General features: G+C 39.1%; 1 protein-coding gene across 3 annotated transcripts in view; it reads right to left on the bottom strand.

Annotated features, from left to right (window-relative positions):
* The window catches only part of SEH1L (SEH1 like nucleoporin), a 31,987-nt gene extending 22,667 nt beyond the window's left edge, over positions 1 to 9,320 (bottom strand). For 2 of the 3 annotated variants that reach the window (XM_039220436.1, XM_039220438.1), the window contains exons 1-3: positions 9,089 to 9,320; positions 3,552 to 3,602; positions 1,817 to 1,963 (exon numbers count right to left, since the gene is read on the bottom strand). In XM_039220436.1, coding sequence (XP_039076367.1) covers positions 1,817 to 1,963; positions 3,552 to 3,602; positions 9,089 to 9,199 — 309 coding nt within the window. In that variant the 5' untranslated portion in view covers positions 9,200 to 9,320. The remainder of the gene's footprint in view (positions 1 to 1,816; positions 1,964 to 3,551; positions 3,603 to 9,088) is intronic. The other variant, XM_039220437.1, reaches the window with a different exon arrangement.
* Positions 9,321 to 17,992: the final 8,672 nt, after the last annotated feature.

Raw genomic sequence — 17,992 nt, 5'->3', positions numbered from 1 at the left:
TAGGTATATATGCAAAAATACTGAATGCAAGACCTCAAACAGGTATCTATATAACAATGATCATAGTAGCATTGTTAGCGAGGATGCAACAGGAAGTTAATCAAATAAGAAGACTGAAAGCTATCAGCAGAAGGGAAGAGGGAAAGGGACAAAAGCAGGGAAAGAATATATTTTGTTTTGGAGAACCAACAGTTCTAACCAAGGAGACACCCAACTAGGTACCTGATATCTCCTTACGTGATCCAGTTTGAGCTGGACTAGGCTTGAGGACATGCAGTGAAGCCCCCAAGTTATCCTGAAGCTACCTCTTATATATTAAGATTTCCTATGGGCGGAGTTTTCCACCATATTTTGAACATCGATGGACACACTAGCATGTTGACGTTCCAGGCATGTGCAAGCGAAGTATTTATGCAAGCTTCCTGCCCCTGCCCCCAATACACTGAATAAAACCTTCCTAACCCCACAAGAAGACAGTGCTTTGGAAGCTGTCTCCTTGTAACAAATAATAAAAAGTTTTTTTGCTTTCAACACTTTCTTGGGTTGTGTTCAATCTGACGCACCCCAAGTGGCAAATCCCTGGAGTTAGAGCATTATTTACAATAGCTAAGAGGTAGGAACAACCCAACTATCTATCTACAGATAAATGAATACACAAAATGTGCCATATACACACAATGGAATGTTATTCAGCCATAATAGGAATGAAATTGATATACGTATACGTCCATACACGCAACAATATGGACGGACCTTAAAAACATTTTGCTTAGCAAAACAAGCCAGATACAGAAGGACAAATATTCTATGATTCCATTTATATGAAGTACCTAAAGCAGTCAAATTCCTAGAGACAGAAAGTAGAACAGAGGTTACCAGGGGTTGGGGGAATGGAAGGATGAGGTACTATTCAATGTTATCGGGCTTATGTTGGGAAAAATGAAGTTGTGATACAGATATTGGTAATATGCACACAGCACTGTGAATGTAATTAATGCCACTGAACTGTACACTTACAGTTAACATGATAAATATTATGTTATGCATGTTCTACCACAATTTATATTATGCAGCTGAAAAAAAAAGCAGTACTGATAACATACAAGCATTAGTGTTGAGAGGAAGGTGGATAGGACTGGTAAACAGAGGAGGAAACACTGTATGTATGCCCTTATAAAGGCATAGAATATATCCAGAAAAATACACAAAAAATTTACAACAGTGGTTGACTCTACAGAGCAAACTGTGTGGCTAAAGGGGAGAAAGTTGTTACTGTAAACATTCATTTATACCTTGTGCCTAATTATCTATCACAAGAAATTAAAAAAAAACCAAACACTGGAATGGTCTTAAAAGTAATCTAGTTCAATTCTCTCACTTTACAGACACAGAACTTGACTAGTACACACATTATAATCTTGTTTAAAATCAAACATCCAATCAGGGAAGAGCAGAGAATAGCAGAAGCAGATGAAGAGTATATTTTATACGAAAGCAAAGGTAACCAAAGGAGAAAAAACAATATTTTAATGGATTTTGAGAGGGCACTCACTCTAGGACAATGCAAATACTACAGATTTATCATGAAAGTTATCATTAAACAATGCCATGAGTGCTCCTGAGTACCACTTCAGGCCCAAGACAAAATTAAATAAACAAGTAGCAGAAAAACATGGAAGAGGAAAAATAGAACTGGTAAACATAGAGAGGAGTGGTAACATCTTATCAAGTGCCTGAAGTGTTCTTGAAAAGACTGATGCTCCTTGAAGTCACACATCCTCCTCCCCAAAACCCCCAAAAGCAACAAATGTCTCACCCAATGACTTTGTCCTCTCAGTTTATCATTTGATTCTCCTACTATTTCTTCCCACACAGCAGCTGTTCGGTCAAAAGAACAAGAAGCCAAAACCTGTCCAAATTCTGGATGGGCCCATGTCACACGCCACACAGATCCACTATGTGTCTGAGGAATTATTTTAAAAAAACAAAAAAACAAAAATTGACTTTACTCATATTTCATACATACAAAGTTTTACTTGCAGAAACAGAACATAGATGTTTTTACTTCAGTAAGAGCAGAACATTATTCAATTTTACATTTAAATAAAAAACTGTGAGTTCTGGAAATTTTTGACTCTTAGAAGATATTCTCTTTTTAGATTATGGCCCTTCTGGAGTCAAGTCCTTCTAACATTTTACTAATAAAGAAAAACCCAGCTGGATAAAGCTGACCTCTTCTAGTACTAACAGAGACCTGCTTAAGAATTTAGCCTAATCAACTTTATTTGCTTCAAAAGCCTAACAGTATACAGAAACTACAGCAGTAAAACGCTTAAATGACTCTGAAATCTGGCTAGACTGTGGACTACTCTAGGAAGTGAGGCAATGACTGATAAAATATAGAGAAACCCAAATCCTTGTATTCTGAAAAAAATAATTTAAATCTCAGTAGCATTACCTTTATTATGTGAAAAATGCCAAATTACGATTCTTCAACTCTCATGTTGACAAAAGGGGAAAAAAAGGAACAGAAAGGTCTTAAAACATTTCACATAGGGGCGCATGGATGGCTCAGTCTGGTAAGTGTCTAACTCTTAATTTCAGCTTAGGTTATGATCTTGGAGTTCATGAGATCAAGCCCACATCAAGCTGGGATGACAGTGTAGAGCCTGGCTGGGATTCTCTCTCTCTGTCCCTCTCCCACTCTTTCCTTCTCTCTCTCTCCCTCAAAATAAATAAACTTAAAAAAACAAAACCTATAGCCTGAGTGGCTCAGTCATTAAGCATCTGACTTCCGCTCAGGTCATGATTTCCCTGTTCATTAGTTCAAGTCCCACTTCGGGTGAACAAGAAATAGGAGTTTCCTTTTGGAGTGACAGTTTTGGAACTGGATAGAAGCGGTAGTTGTACTAACACTATGAATGTAGTAAATGCCATTGTGTTGTATATAAAGGATCTAACTACTGATACATGCCACAATATGAATGAACCTCAAGGAAAAGGGAAAGTAGCCAGACACAAGTAACTACATATTATAGAATTCCATTTATATGAAAGGTCTAGAAAAAGTAAAACTACAGAGACAGCAAACAGTTCAGTGGTTGCCTAGGGCTTGGGTAGACAATGGGGATTGACCCCAAACAGCCACAAGGGAAATTTCAGGGCTACACAAGTGTAGAAATGTATTAAAATTCGTTGAACTATACATTTAAAATTGATTATGCTAGTGGTATGTAAAAACCTGTCTGAATAAAGCTGAAAAGAAATAGAACTTGTACAAAACAGCACAACTACTAAAAATATGCAAAAGAACAGATAAGTAATAAATACTAAAATGCCAAGAATAGTTATGTTAGAACACTATGAAATTGCACATTTTCCTACTCTCAAGTTTTCTGAAGCACACTTTTGTTACTTTAACAGTTAAACACAAAATATTTTAGGAAAAGCATACATTTTATAATTCTTTCAAAGAATAACAAGTCACTGATGCTACCAAATAAATAGTAAACATCTCAATTTTTTTAAAAAATCACTGTAAAAATACTAACCTTCCAACTAGCAGTACAATGCCAATCCCCATTTTCACTTTTATCCCAGACCTATAAGAAAATAAAAGACATATTTTATACAAAATATTCCTACAAACATGACAAACATGAAGACTGAATCAGTATTAAGGCAAAAGAAATGAACATAAATTCACAAAATAACACAACCAATAAGTAAATTTTCATTCATTCAGATATTTATTACAAACCTGGGGGAGGTGGGCTCCTGGGTGCTCAGTTGGTTAAGCATCCAACTCTTGATTTTGGCTCAGGTCATGATCTTACTATTCATCAGATCAAGCCCCACTTCAGGCTCCTCACTGACAATGTGGAGCCTGCTTGGGATTATCTCTCCTTCTCTCTCTCTCTCTGTCCCTCCCCTGCTCATGCTCTCTTTTTCTCTCTCTCTAAATAAATAAATAAACATTAAAAAAAAAAAAAAAAGAACCTGGGGAGTGCCAGGCACCATGCCGAGCAGGAGGGGTAAAGAATCTATGCTCTCATAGGTAACAGAGACAACTACAGTTACAGTCAAGTCTTGTTATTGTAGTAGTTGTGTTCTACAATGTTGCTGTAAACACTGAACCCGCAAATACTGAACCACTACTCTCAGGGGAAATACCAGGTGAGAGTCACAACATATTTGTCAACTAATCAATACATAATCTCGTTTCAGGTATGTATCTATTTAAAGACACTTTTTTAGTGGATATTATTAGTTCATTAACACTGAAATCAGAGCGAGCAGCAATTCATGTCTCAATGAAACTTTCCTAACACACGAGTTTTCTCTGCAGGGCACATCACAGCCTTGATGCACCTAAGATCATTAGGCACCACTTCAGCACTATACTTGGGGACAATTTTAGACCGTGAAATTACCAACAAAAGAACAAAAATGTGGCACAAAATAGACAATGAGATGGGACACTTGGGGGTTCCTGGGTGGCTCAGTCAGTTAAGCACTAACTCGATTTTGGCTCAGGTCATGATCTCACGGTTCAAGAGTTCAAGCTTGGGATTCTCTCTCTCCCTCTCTTTCAAAAAAAGAAAAAAAAAAAGGACTTGTTTACAGTATGAAAGTCCAAATAAGAAAACCGTGTTGCCACAGCAACTTCTTACTCAACATGTCTCTGGAGGTAAGGGAAACAAAAGCAAAAATGAACTACTGGGACCTCATCAAAATAAAAAACTTCTGCACAGTAAAGGAAACAATCAGCAAAACTAAAAAGCAACCAATGGAATAGGAGAAGATATTTGCAAGTGACATATCAGATAAAGGGTTAGTATACAAAATTTATAAAGAACTTATCAAACTGAACACCCAAAAAACAAATAATCCAGTGAAGAAATGGGCAAAAAACATGAACAGACACTTCCCCAAAGAAGACATCCAGATGGCCAACCGACACATGAAAAAATGCTCAACATCACTCACCACCAGGGAAATACAAATTAAAACCACAATGAGATACCACCTCAACACCTGTCAGAAAGACTAAAATGAACAATTCAGGCAACATCAGATGTTCATGAGAATGTGGAGAAAGAGGGTCTCTTTTGCACTGCTGGTGGGAATGCAAACTAATACAGCCACTCTGGAAAATAGTATGTAGGTTCCTCAAAAAATTAAAAAGTAGAACTACCTTAAGACTCAGCAATTGCACTACTAGGTACTTATCCAAGGGATACAGATGTGCTGTTTCGAAGGGGCACATGCACCCCAATATTTATAGCAGCACTATCAACAATAGCCAAAGTATGGAAAGTGCCCAAATGTCCATCAACAGATGTATGGATAAAAAAGATGTGGTATATATACATACAATGGAGTACTACTCAGCAATCAAAAAGAATGACGTCTTGCCATTTGCAACTATGTGGATGAAACCAGAGGGTATCATGCTAAGTGAAATTAATCAAAGAAAAATAAATATCATATGACTTCACTCACATGAAGAATTTAAGATACAAAACAGATGAACATAACAAAAAAAGTAAAAATAAGATAAAAACAGAGAGGAGAACTAAACATAAGAGACTCTTAAATATAGAGAACTGAAGGTTGCTGGAGGGATGGGGGGGGGATTGGCTAAATGGGTAAGGGGCATTAAAGAAGACACTTATTGGGATGAGCACTGAGTGTTAGACATAGGGGGATGAATCACTGGAATCTACTCCTGAAATCATTATTCATTATTACACTATATGCTAACTTGGATATAAATTTTAAAATAAGTAAGAAATAATAATTAAAATTTTAAAAAAATAAAAATAAAATAAAATGAAATGAAATAAAATAAAATAGAAAGCAGCGTCACCCTGTTTAACCTCAGTTGGGAACATGCACATCGGGCAACTCCAATTTTTTGCTACTCTGCTCATGTCAAGCAAATAACTATGAATATTGATTTTGAGGTCTCAAATAAATTGTAGAGAGTAAGTGAATTCACAAATACAGAATTTGCTAATAATGAGGACCAACTGTTTATGTAACAAACAAAAGCAAAATATTTAATCTTACTATCAACCAAAATATAGATTATGAAGACAGCATTTTAACCCCTTAAAAAATAATGAAATGATAAACTCCTCAAAAAACTAAAAACAGAATTACTACATGATCCAGCAATTCCACTTCCGGGAAAATACCCAAAAGAATTGAAAACAGGGTCTCCAAAAGGCATCTGCATACCCACATTTATAGCGGAATTTATCCACAATAGCAAAAAACATAGAAGCAACCTAAGTCCACTGATAGATGAATGTTAAGCAAAATGTGGTATTTACAATACAGATAATGTAGTACTCGGCCTTAAAAAGGAAGAAAATTCTAACACATGCTCCAACATGTGCAAACTTCAAAGACACTATGCTAAGTGAAATAAACCAGTCACAAAAAAGACAGATTACTGTATGACTCCACTTATATGAGGTACCTAGTCAAATTCACAGAGACAGAAAGGAGAATGGGGGCAGCCAGGGTGTGATGATAGGGAGAATGGGAAGTTATTATTTAATGGGTATAAAGTTTAAATTTTACAAAACAAAAAAGTTCTGTAAATAGATGGTGGTGCTGGCTGCACAGATATGAATGGACTTAATACCACTAAACTATACACTTAAACACAGTTCCGACAATAATCTTATGTTGTGTATCTTACCATAATTTTAAAAATTAGACAACAAATGTTAATAATGCCCGACATGGACAATTATCCTATCAAATTAATACTTCAATTGCAAAATGGTATAACCTTCAAAAAGACAATCTGCCAATTATTCACAAAAGCTTTTAAAACATTCACTAATTTCTCTACTTGAATGAGGCTAAGGAAATCATTCAAAACACAAAAGTTTAAAGTAATGAAGACTTCCATTACAATGCTACTTCCAATAGACAAAACCTGCAAACTGAAAGATTTAGAGATTCAGTAATAAGTGGATGAGGAAAAAGAAAATGTACGGCCTATTCACTTAACAGACATTAATTACTCAATATTCAATAACAGGTGGATAGATGAGTGTCTAAAGAAAATGTATCCACGTACAACAAAATTATTCAGTCTTAATGAAATTACAATACATTCCACAAATATGGATGAACCTTGAAAACATCATGGTATGGAATACTACATGGCAATGAGAAACAATGAAATCTGGCCATGTGTAGCAACATGGATGGACCTTGAGGGTGTTATGCTGAGCGAAATAAGTCAGGCAGAGAAGGACAAATATCATATGTTTGCACGTATAGGAGGATTAGGAGGAACTTGACGGAGGAACAAGGGGGAGAAGAAGGGCGGAAATGGTGGGGGAAAGGGAGAGAGGCAAACCATGAGAGACTCTTGAATGCTGACAAAAACTGAGGACTGATGGATGTGGGGGGGAGGGAGGAGGGGCATGGAGGAGGACACTTGTGGGGATGAGCACTGGGTGTTATGTGGAAACTAATTTGACAATAAACTATTTGTAAAAAAAAAAAAAAAAAAGAAAAAGGAAAAAAAAGAAAAAGAAAACATCATGGTAAGTGAAATGAACCAAACACAAATGGGCAAATATTATATGGTTACATTTATATGAGATACCCAGCATAGTGAAACTTATAAATTAAGAGCATTATAGGGGCAGGTGGGTGGCTCAGTCAGTTGGGCTCCTGACTCTTAATTTCAACTCAAGTCATGCTCTCGCGGGTCAGGAGATCAATCCCCATGTCCAGTTCTGCGCTGAGCAGGCGCCTGCTCGGGATTCTCCCTCCCTCCTTCCCTCTCTCTCTCTCCCTCCTTCCCCGCCCCTCTCCCGCTTGTTCTTTCTCAAAATAAATAAACGTATTAAAAAAAAAGAAGAAGAAGAGTATTAGAAGTCACCAGGGTCTGGGGCAGGGTGGAAAAAGGAGTCATTGAGTAGAGTTTTAGTATAGAATGAAGAAAAAGTTCCAGAGATGTATAGTGGTGACAGTTGCACAACAACGTGAATGCTGGGCTTAATGCCACTGAACTGTAATGTAGATTTGAAGATGGTTAGCTTACCACAATTTAAAAAAAAAAAACAAGTAATTTTAAACCTTTTAGTAATTAGAACACTATAATCATCCCATGGATTTGGTGACACTATTTTTCGAAAGGGAACACTAGTTGTAATTCATCTTTGAGGGATCACTGGTATCAAACTTGACCGTGAAAAACAAGCAGTAAAAACTATCCTTCAGATTTTCAGTTATTTTCGGAGTTGCCGCAAATGCCAAGTAATCCACACTCCAGCTTTCATCTTCAAGTCTATTGTCGTTTACACTACAATAATCTCTAAAGTTCCTAAATCCCCAAAACCATCCTCTTATCACAGAAAATTCTGCTGGCCAAAGCAGTGTAGACATTTACACGATCTTTATGAAACAAGCACTCCATTTCCTTAATAGCACGTAGAGAAGTCACTGGATATAAACGGATAGATGTTTCTTCTACAGCGAAAAAAGGTGAGTTTCCTATATGAACACAAGGAGAGAACAATCTCCCCAAGATGAGCAACAAGCTCACCACGGCACTTAACACACCACGTTGAACTGACTGCATCACAGAGAGCGAGGCAAAGATCCCTTGGCTGAACCACCGTGGTAATAGGACAACCACTCCCACGCTTGCGCAGTCTGACAAAGCCCTCCCGCAGACTAAGCCGAGGGGCTCCCACGCCCACACGACCCAAACTGCAGCAGGTGAAACCCGCGTGCTCCCAAGGCCCCCAGTGGCGGGAGCGCGCACGTGGCTATGACGCCAGCCCGCCCTCCCCCTCCGCGCAGGCGCAAAGTAGCGTGCCCCCCCCCACTGGGGGAGCGGCTGTGACCCCACAATATTGGGCCGAGCTGGGCGGAGCAGGCCAGCCGCCCACTTTCCTTGGGCTCCAGACCTCGTGTCCAGCGGGGTGCCTCAAAATCCGGAGTAGTCCCCTTTCTACGCGCCTTCCCTCCGCTCTAACAGCGGGTCGTGCACGCTCTCACTCCCCCTCCTTCTGGGCTCGGTCCCACCCAAAGGCTCCGCGCGCACCTTGACGCTCTGGTCACTGGAACAGGTAGCCATCCGTCGCCCATGGAAGTCGAAAGAGACATCATGGATGAGATCCTTATGGTCCGCCGCGATGCTGCGCGCCACAAACATGGCTTCCGCTGGGCTCGCGCCTCCTCCGTCTGCCCCGCCCACCTCCGAAGAGGGCGTCCGCGGCGGCGCGCGGACCGCAGCCCACCAGGACCCCGCTGCCGCCGGGGCGCGCACAGCGCGAGCTACCCGCGCGCCCCCGCGCCGAGCCCCACCCCTTTGCCCGTCATGCCCCGCGAGGCCTGGGCGGGGCGAGGGCGACTGCGCCTGCGTTTTTGAAGGAGCTGTATCGCGGCAAGGGCTTTGGAAGGAATCGTCATTCCTAGGCTGTAATGAAAATTAAAGGAATTTATTGTTGAAGTATAATTGGGAAAAGTAAGAAAGTTAGAAGAACCATCTACAGTCCTGGGTCCTGAGTCAATATTGGTCAGTGTCGTTCCCCGCTCCTGCCGTCCTCTGACATAGGTTGAGTGCTCGAAAGAAGTGGGGACGGGAGGGAACTCTGCCGGGACAGCTAAGGAGCAAAGAAGGGTGGAGATTTCACCTAAGGAGTCCAGGCTCAGCCGAAAAGTAAAGTCCGGAGGAATAGAGTTGAGAGGGAAAAACTGAGGGGTTATGGAGATGGGAGAGCTGGTGTGAGGGAGAGAAAAGGGAGGGTTCCGAAGTCAAAATATTTAAAGATTTCACAGGTAGAAAGAATAGGCTTGGTAGTGTCAAGAACCAAGATGTGGGCAGTGAGGTACTAGAAATTAGAAAGTTCTTCATAAAGAGGGGAGTCTGGGTGGCTCAGTGGATTAAGCATGATCTCAGGGTTGTGGGATCGATCCCCACAATTGGGCCATTGGGCTCCGGCTGGGCTTGGAGCATGCTTAGGAGTCTCTTCTTCTGCGTCTCCGTCTCTCTTTCTTTCTCTCTCTCTCAAAAAATAAAAGTTCTTCATGAAGAAACTTAAGTCATTTAGGAGAATGAATGGCAGGATCCGAAATGAACTGTGAAAGACTGGGGAGCCTGGAGCCAGAGTTCTCAATAAAGAAATACGTGAAACAAGCAAAATAAATAAATATATAAATAAACAACCCACCCACCCTGGAAAGAGGCCAGTGACGAAGACCTCTTAAATCAAAATAGGGCATTCCAATGAAACATTTCGTAGGATGAAATGGCATAAAGGGAAGAACCGATTACCATAAATTTACATGCAAGCTTTTTTTGAGGGTTCCCAGACCCAATAAATGACTTAGGCTTTTCTGGTACCTTAACACACATCTTGTTAATGGATACCCAAGTCAACATAAGGCACGGATGCTTACAGGCACAGTTCAAAGCTCTGGCTGCTTGATGCTCAGATGCTGTGTAGTTCCCAAGGAAGGAGCTTGCCAGTGCCACTGATGCTCACCATTAGTGCCGCTTCTAAAACAGCTAGCTGCAAAAATAAACACTGATATTTTTGCCCTTCACTTTTTTAAAGGTGAAAAACCCCATTAGATTTCTTTTTTCTGTTAGCAAAAACAGGTACTAAGGTAGGTCTTGCATAAAAGCAAAGTGGTAAAACATGAACTTTCAAAAAGAGGATACCTGTATTCAGTTCAGCGATTTAGAGTATTTTGTTTACCAGACATTCCAGAGGGCTTAGTGGTAAAGTTAGTATGGGAAACAGCGGAATATTAGGTTGGGGGAATGAAAATAGAAAAAAAAAAGTTTTTAAATGAGACTGCAGAAAGGGTTTATATTTTGGATTATGGCCAGAAATGACAAGAATGTGGGGCATGGTGAGATTAGAAGGCTAGAAAGTTTTCCAAATAATTAATCCCAGCTGTCCCCTGATGGATTGCACAGAAATGTGCACAAGCAGGTGGAGAAATGACTTAGCCTCTCTGGATTTTTCTTTACTTGCCTTTTTTCCCCCACTACAAATTGAGATGTTTTTCGTACTTTAACAGTTTCCATATCTGTGAGTTTCAGGTATGATTACTAATAACAAATGTATCTGCTCTAAGGTCAAAGACACTCATTTAAAAAAAAATTACCTACTATCTGTAAAAGTCCAATCAATTTATAAAAGCTCTAAAACTTTTTTCTTAAGTTTTATGTATTTAAGTAATCTCTGCACCCAACATGGGGCTCAAACTCACAGCCCCGAGATCAAGAGTTATATGCTTCTCCGACTAAGCCAGCCAGTTGCCGCCAAAAGCTCTAAAACCTTCGAAGAGTGTTTTTTTAAGCTAAAAAACATTTCAAACAGGGGTGGCTGGGTGGCTCATTCAGTTAAGTATCTGACTTCGGCTCAGGTCATGATCTCACAATCATGTGAGTTCAAGCTCCACATTGAGCTTTCTGCTGCCAGCACAGAGCCTCACTTCGGATCCTCTACCTCTCTCTTTCCCCTCTCCCACTTGTGCATGCACACATGCACTCTCTCAAAAAAAAACATTAAAAAATAAAAATAAATAAGTTAAAAATAAATTTAAAAAACATTTTAAACAGATCAATATTTGCCAGAGATTATCTAGGTGGAGGGATGAATAAGTGAAGAACAGGAGATTTTTTTTTCAAGACTTTATTAGACCAGTTTTAGGTTCACGGTAAAATTGAACAGAAAATACATAGACATGCCTCATATACATGCCTCTTCTACCCCACACACAGCCTCCCCCACTATCGATTGCTAGCAACACAGCGGTACAATTGTTGGATTTGATGAGCCTATGTTGACTCACCACCATCACTATCAACCAAAGTCCATAGTTTACCTTGGGGTTCATTCTGGGCATTATACATTCTGTGGATTTTGACAAATGCATAATGACTTATACCCACCACTGTAGTATCATACAGAAGAGTTTCACTGTCTTACACATTCTCTGTGATCTGCATATTCATCCCACCCTCTCCCCAATCCCTGACAGCTACTGATCTTTCGACAGTTATCAAATTTTTGCCTTTTCCAGAATGTCATAAAGTTGAAATCATTAAGTACACAGCCTTTTTAGATAAGCTTTTTTCACCTAGTAATATGTATTTAAGATTCTTCCATGTCTTTCCAGGGCTTGATACCTCTTTTTTTTTCCAGCACTGAATAATATTTTTTAACTGATTTATAGCTGACTTTTGGAAGTTATAGTTGAAGTGCTGAATAATATTCCATTGTCTGGATGTGCCACAGTTTATCAATCCATTCACCTATTGAAGGACATCTTGGTTGCTTCCAAGATTTGGCAATAAAGCTACTATAAATATCCATATGCAGGTTTTGTGTGGACATGTGTTTTCAACTCTGGGTATACACCAAGGACTGTGATTTAGGTATCATATGGTAAGAATATGTTTAGTTTTGTAAGAAACCACCAAACTGTCTTCCAAACTGTAAGAAACCATCAACTGGCTTCCAAAGTGGCTTCCAAACCACCAAGCTATTTTGCATTCCCACAAGCAATGAATGAGAGTTCCTATTGCTCCACATCATCACCCGTATTTGGTGTTGTGTTTTGGATTTTCATCATTTTAATAGGTGTGTAATGGTATCTCATTATTCTTTTCATTTCCATTTCCCTGATGACATATGACATGAAACATTTTCTCTTATGCTTATTTGATATCCTCTTTGATGAGGTGTCTTCTCAAGTCTTTTGCTCTCTTTTTTTTTTTTATCAGATTTTTGTCTTATTTCTGAGTTTTAAGAGTTCTTTGTATATTTTGGATAACAATCCATTATCAGATGTGTCTTCTGGGGCGCCTGGCTGGCTTAGTCGGTTAAGCGTCCGACTTTCGCTCAGGTCATGATCTCACAGTTCGTGGGTTCGAGCCCCGCGTCGGGCTCTGTGCTCACTAACAGCTCAGAGCCTGGAGCCTGTTTCAGAGTCTGTATCTCCCTCTCTCTGACCCTCCCCTGTTCACGCTGTCTCTCTCTATCCTAGAAATAAATAAAAATATTTTTAAAAAAAAGATGTGTCTTCTGAAAATATTTTCTCCCATTTTGTGACTTATCTTCTCATTCTCTTGGCCATTTCTTAAAATTACATAATCATCATAAGACTATTTACTGTAAGAAGTGTTTGAAAATACACGTATATATATAATAAAAAGTTAAAGTTTCCTTTCACCCCATAGTCTAATCTCCCTGCCCAGAGAATATGATTCTTACTGTGTTACCCATTTTCTATGGATTTACAGAACATAAAACATATATGTGTACTGAGTATCAGAAAGTTTGTTTGGGTTTTTGAAAATAAATTTACAAATACTATACCAGTTTTTGCTCTTTAAAAAATATCCAATATGTCTTGGAGATCTTTCTACATGGGCCAAGTCCATTCCTTCAGTCTCATAACCTATGCATTCCAAAATATGGATGAATTGTGGTTTATTTAACCATTCCCCTGCTAATGTACCAACATGTGAAGATCACCATAGACAAGCTTTATTTCTTCATTCATATAAGTTTAATTATATGTGCTGCACTATAGATCTAAGGATTTTCTTCATATAATTGTATATGTTTCTTATTAGGTTTATTAAATCTTTAAACAATTTCTTACACTGTTGTGGATGGGCTCTTTTTTGGGGGGTGCAGACTTTTTTTCTATATTGTTCATAAGAGAGCTATTAAATTTTGTATGTTTATTTTGCATTTGTTCCCTTATTAGATTCTTGCTCATTTACCTTCTACTTTGAATCTCTTGGGTATATAGGTTAAAAAAAAAAAAAAAAAAAAAAAAAAAAAAACCACCAGGGGCTCCTGGGTGGCTCAGTCGGTTGAGCGGCCGGCTTCAGCTCAGGTCATGATCTCACGGTTCATGGTTTAGAGCCCCGCATCGGGCTCTGTGCTGACAGCTCAGAGCCTGCAGCCTGTTTCAGATTCTGTGTTTCCCTCTCTCTTTGACCCTCCCCTGCTCACACTGTCTCTCTCTCTTAGCTACCTTGTATCAATAAGTATCCAATCATAAAAACAGTATCCATTCAAGTTATTTGAAACAGGGAATTCAACACAGGAAATTGGTTATAAATATACTGGAAGCATAAAGTAAGAGCAAAAAGGAAAAATGTGTGGTTACCCAGAGATTAATAACTGCAGGAAACTGTTCCCACCCATAGGGCAGGAAGAGAGAAGGAGAAAATAGAGCCTGACATCACTGCCCCTCAGGCGACTGATGTTGGAACATCACCAACAGGCAGGAAGCCTGGAGCTAACCCTCCAGATAGTTGCTACTATCTGTTCAACGGTAGCAACAACGAAAGGAGGAAAGGCCAGGAGCTCTGCACAGCAGAGGTTCTTGGAGCCTCTGCCCCAACTACAGGAGTCAGAGCAGGGTGCTGCTCCTACTATTTCCATTAAAATCCCACTCCTAAGCAGGAAGCCAGTCTTGCCCTTTACCACCACCTTGCACCTTGGCTGCAACCATCGAGACGCCTCCACAGAAAAGGAAAGAAGGTGTCTTCCTTTCTCTCCCATTCCAATCTCCTACCAGTGTGTCTAGTAGGAAGAACTTGACTAGGGACAGTTGGTTAAGAGTCTGGGGAAACTAATGGAGGTTTCCAGTTTCCTGTATTATGGAAAGAAAGAATGATGGGATAATAAATCCAGTGCTAACTCTAACATATTGTTGAATAATAGCTATGGCCACACATATCTTGTTTCTAATGTAAATGAAACTGCTCTTAATGTGGTAGAATTTCTTTAAAAGATGAATTTCTATTTCACACTTCTGAGGAATCTTCATTAGGAATTAGTGTTTTGTCATCTTTTTCCTATTAGTACATTAATAAATTTCCTAATGCTGAACCATTATGGTTGTAATGCATGGCTGGTAATTCACTAATATTTAATTTATGATTTTTGACTCTGTATTTATAAGAAATATGGGCAGATAATCTGTGTGTATTTTGCATGCACACATGCATGCTGTTCTTGTCCTTTTACGGTTTCTAAATTATAATTACAACAGTAAGTCAGGAAGCTTTCATATTTTTCTATTCTGGACTAGTTTAAATAACATAGGCACTGGGGCACATAGTGGTTCAGTTGGTTAAGCGTCCAACTCTTAGTTTCAGCTCAGGTCATGATCTTGCAGTTCATGAGTTCGAGCCCTGCATCGGGCTCCAGGCTGACAGTGCATAACCTGCTTGAGATTCTCTCTCTCTGCCTCTCCCCTGCTCATGCCCCCCCCCCAAATAAATAAATAAACTTTAAAAGAAGAACATAGGAATTACTATTATACAAAGGTTTTGTAGATGACACACAGAATAGTATACAGTCCTGATACCTTTGGTAGCAAGGGAGTTGTTAATTTTAATTACCTTAAGTTTTTAAAAAACTATTGGTCTCATTAGATTTTTCACCTTTCCAAGTCAATTTTGATCATTAGTTTCCTTTGAAAACCAATCATTTCACCGAGATATTTAAATGTATCAATACAGAGTTACATCTGGTAATTTCTTAATTTTTTTAATTTAAAATTTAAAAAAAATCTAAGTTTATATTTTATTTTCTTTAGAGAGTCAAAGCATGAGTGGTAGAGGGACAGAGAGAGAAAGAATCTTAAGCAGGCTGCATGCTCTGTACAGAGCCCAACGTGGGGGTTGATCTCACGACCCTGAGATCATGAACTGAGCCACAGTCAAGAATCCAATGCTTAACTGACTGAGCCACCCAGGTGCCCCACATCTGGTAATTTCTTGTAATTAAATAAGCCCCATTATTGATGTAATGCTTTTTTTTTCTTATTTCCATTGTTTTTGTCATATTTCTTTTCTTCTTAACACTTTACTCTTTTTTAATGAAATAAAACATACACTCCAAAATGTACACATAATTGTAAGTGAACAGGTTACTGAATTTTCCAAAGTGAACATTTATCTGCAACCATCATTGCATCAAGTAACAGTAAATGACCAGCACCCCAGAAGCCCTCCTTATGTGCCCTTCTGGGCATTATACCCCTGACTCCATGGTAACCACTATCCTCATTTCTAATAACATAAATTAGTGTGATGAGTAATTTTATATGTCAACTTGCCTAAGTTATGGTGCCCAGTTGTTTGTTAAAACACTAGATGTTGCTGTGAAGGCATTTTGTAGGTGTGATTAAAATCTGTAATCACTTGACTTTAAGTTAAAAAAAATTACCCTCTGCATCAAAAGCCATAAAATACCTAGAAATAAACCTAACCAAAGAGGTGAAAAATCTACACACTGAAAACTATAGAAAGCTTATGAAAGAAATTGAAGAAGACACACACAGGAAAAATATTCCATGGTCCTGGATTAGAAGATATATTGTTAAAATGTTGATACTACTCAAATCAATCTATATATTCAACGTAATCCCTATCAAAATAACACCAGCATTCTTCACAGAGCTAGAACAACAATCCTAAAATTTGTATGGAACCAGAAAAGACCCCAAATACCCAAAGAAACCCTGAAGAAGAAAACCAAAGCTGCAAGCATCACATTCCCAGACTTCAAAATGTATTACAAAGCTGTAATCATCAAGGCAGTAGGCACAAAAACACTGGCACAAAACAGATACTCAGATCAATGGAATAGAATAGAGATTCCAGAAGTGGACCCACAAATGTATGGCCATCCAATCTTTGACAAAGCAGGAAAGAATATCCAATGGAATAAGGACAGTCTCTTCAGCAAATGATGCTGGGAAAACTGGACAGTGACATGCAGAAAAATGAACCTGGACCATTTTCTTACACCATACAACAAAATAAACTCAAAATGGATGAAAGACCTAAATGTAAGACAAGACGCCATCAAAACCCTAGAGAAGAAAGCAGACAAAAACCTCTTTGACTTTGTCCACAACAACTTCTTACTCAACATGTCTCCAGAGGCAAGGGAAACAAAAGCAAAACTGAACTGTTGGGACCTCATCAAGATAAAAACCTTTTACACAATGAGTAAAACTAAAAGGCAGCCGACAGAATGGGAGAAGATATTTGCAAACGACATATCAGATAAAGGGTTAGTATCCAAACTCTATAATGAACTTACCAAACTCAACATGCAAGAGACAAATACTCCAGTGAATAAATGGGCAAAATACATGAATAGACACTTCTCCAAAGAAGATATCCAGATGGCTAACAGTCACATGGAAAACAACAACAACAACAACTCAACATCACTCATCATCCAGGGAAATACAAATTATAACCACAATGAGATACCATCTCACACCAGTCAGAATAGCTAAAATTAACAACTCAGGCAACAACAGATGTTGGTAAGGATGTGGAGAAAGAGGATCTCTTTTGCACTTCTGATGGGAATGCAAACTGGTGCAGCCACTCTGCAAAACAGTATGGAAGTTCCAAAAAAAAAAAAAAAAAAAAATAGAACTACCCTAGGATCCAGCAATTGCACTACTAGGTATTCACCCAGAGGATACAAAAATACTAATTCAAAAGGATATATGTACCCTGGCATTTGTAGCAACATTGCCACCAATAGCCAAATTATGGGAAGAGCTCAAAATGAATGAAATCTTGGCCAACAGACCCATGAAACGATGCTCAGCATCCCTCCTCATCAGGGAAATACAAATCAAAACCACACTGAGATACCACCTCACGCCAGTCAGAGTGGCTAAAATGAGCAAATCAGGAGACTATAGATGTTGGCGAGGATGTGGAGAGACGGGCACCCTCCTACACTGTTGGTGAGAATGTAAACTGGTGCAGCCCCTCTGGAAAACAGTGTGGAGGTTCCTCAAAAAATTAACAATAGAACTCCCCTATGACCCAGCAATAGCACTGCTAGGAATTTACCCAAGGGATATAGGAATGCTGATGCATAGGAGCACATGTACCCCACTGTTCATAGCAGCACTCTCAACAATAGCC

Source organism: Hyaena hyaena, unplaced genomic scaffold (genome assembly GCF_003009895.1).
Source record: "Hyaena hyaena isolate Hyena2069 unplaced genomic scaffold, ASM300989v1 scaffold_889, whole genome shotgun sequence".
Classification (NCBI taxonomy): domain Eukaryota; kingdom Metazoa; phylum Chordata; class Mammalia; order Carnivora; family Hyaenidae; genus Hyaena; species Hyaena hyaena.
This window is presented reverse-complemented; position numbering and strand designations above follow the sequence as displayed.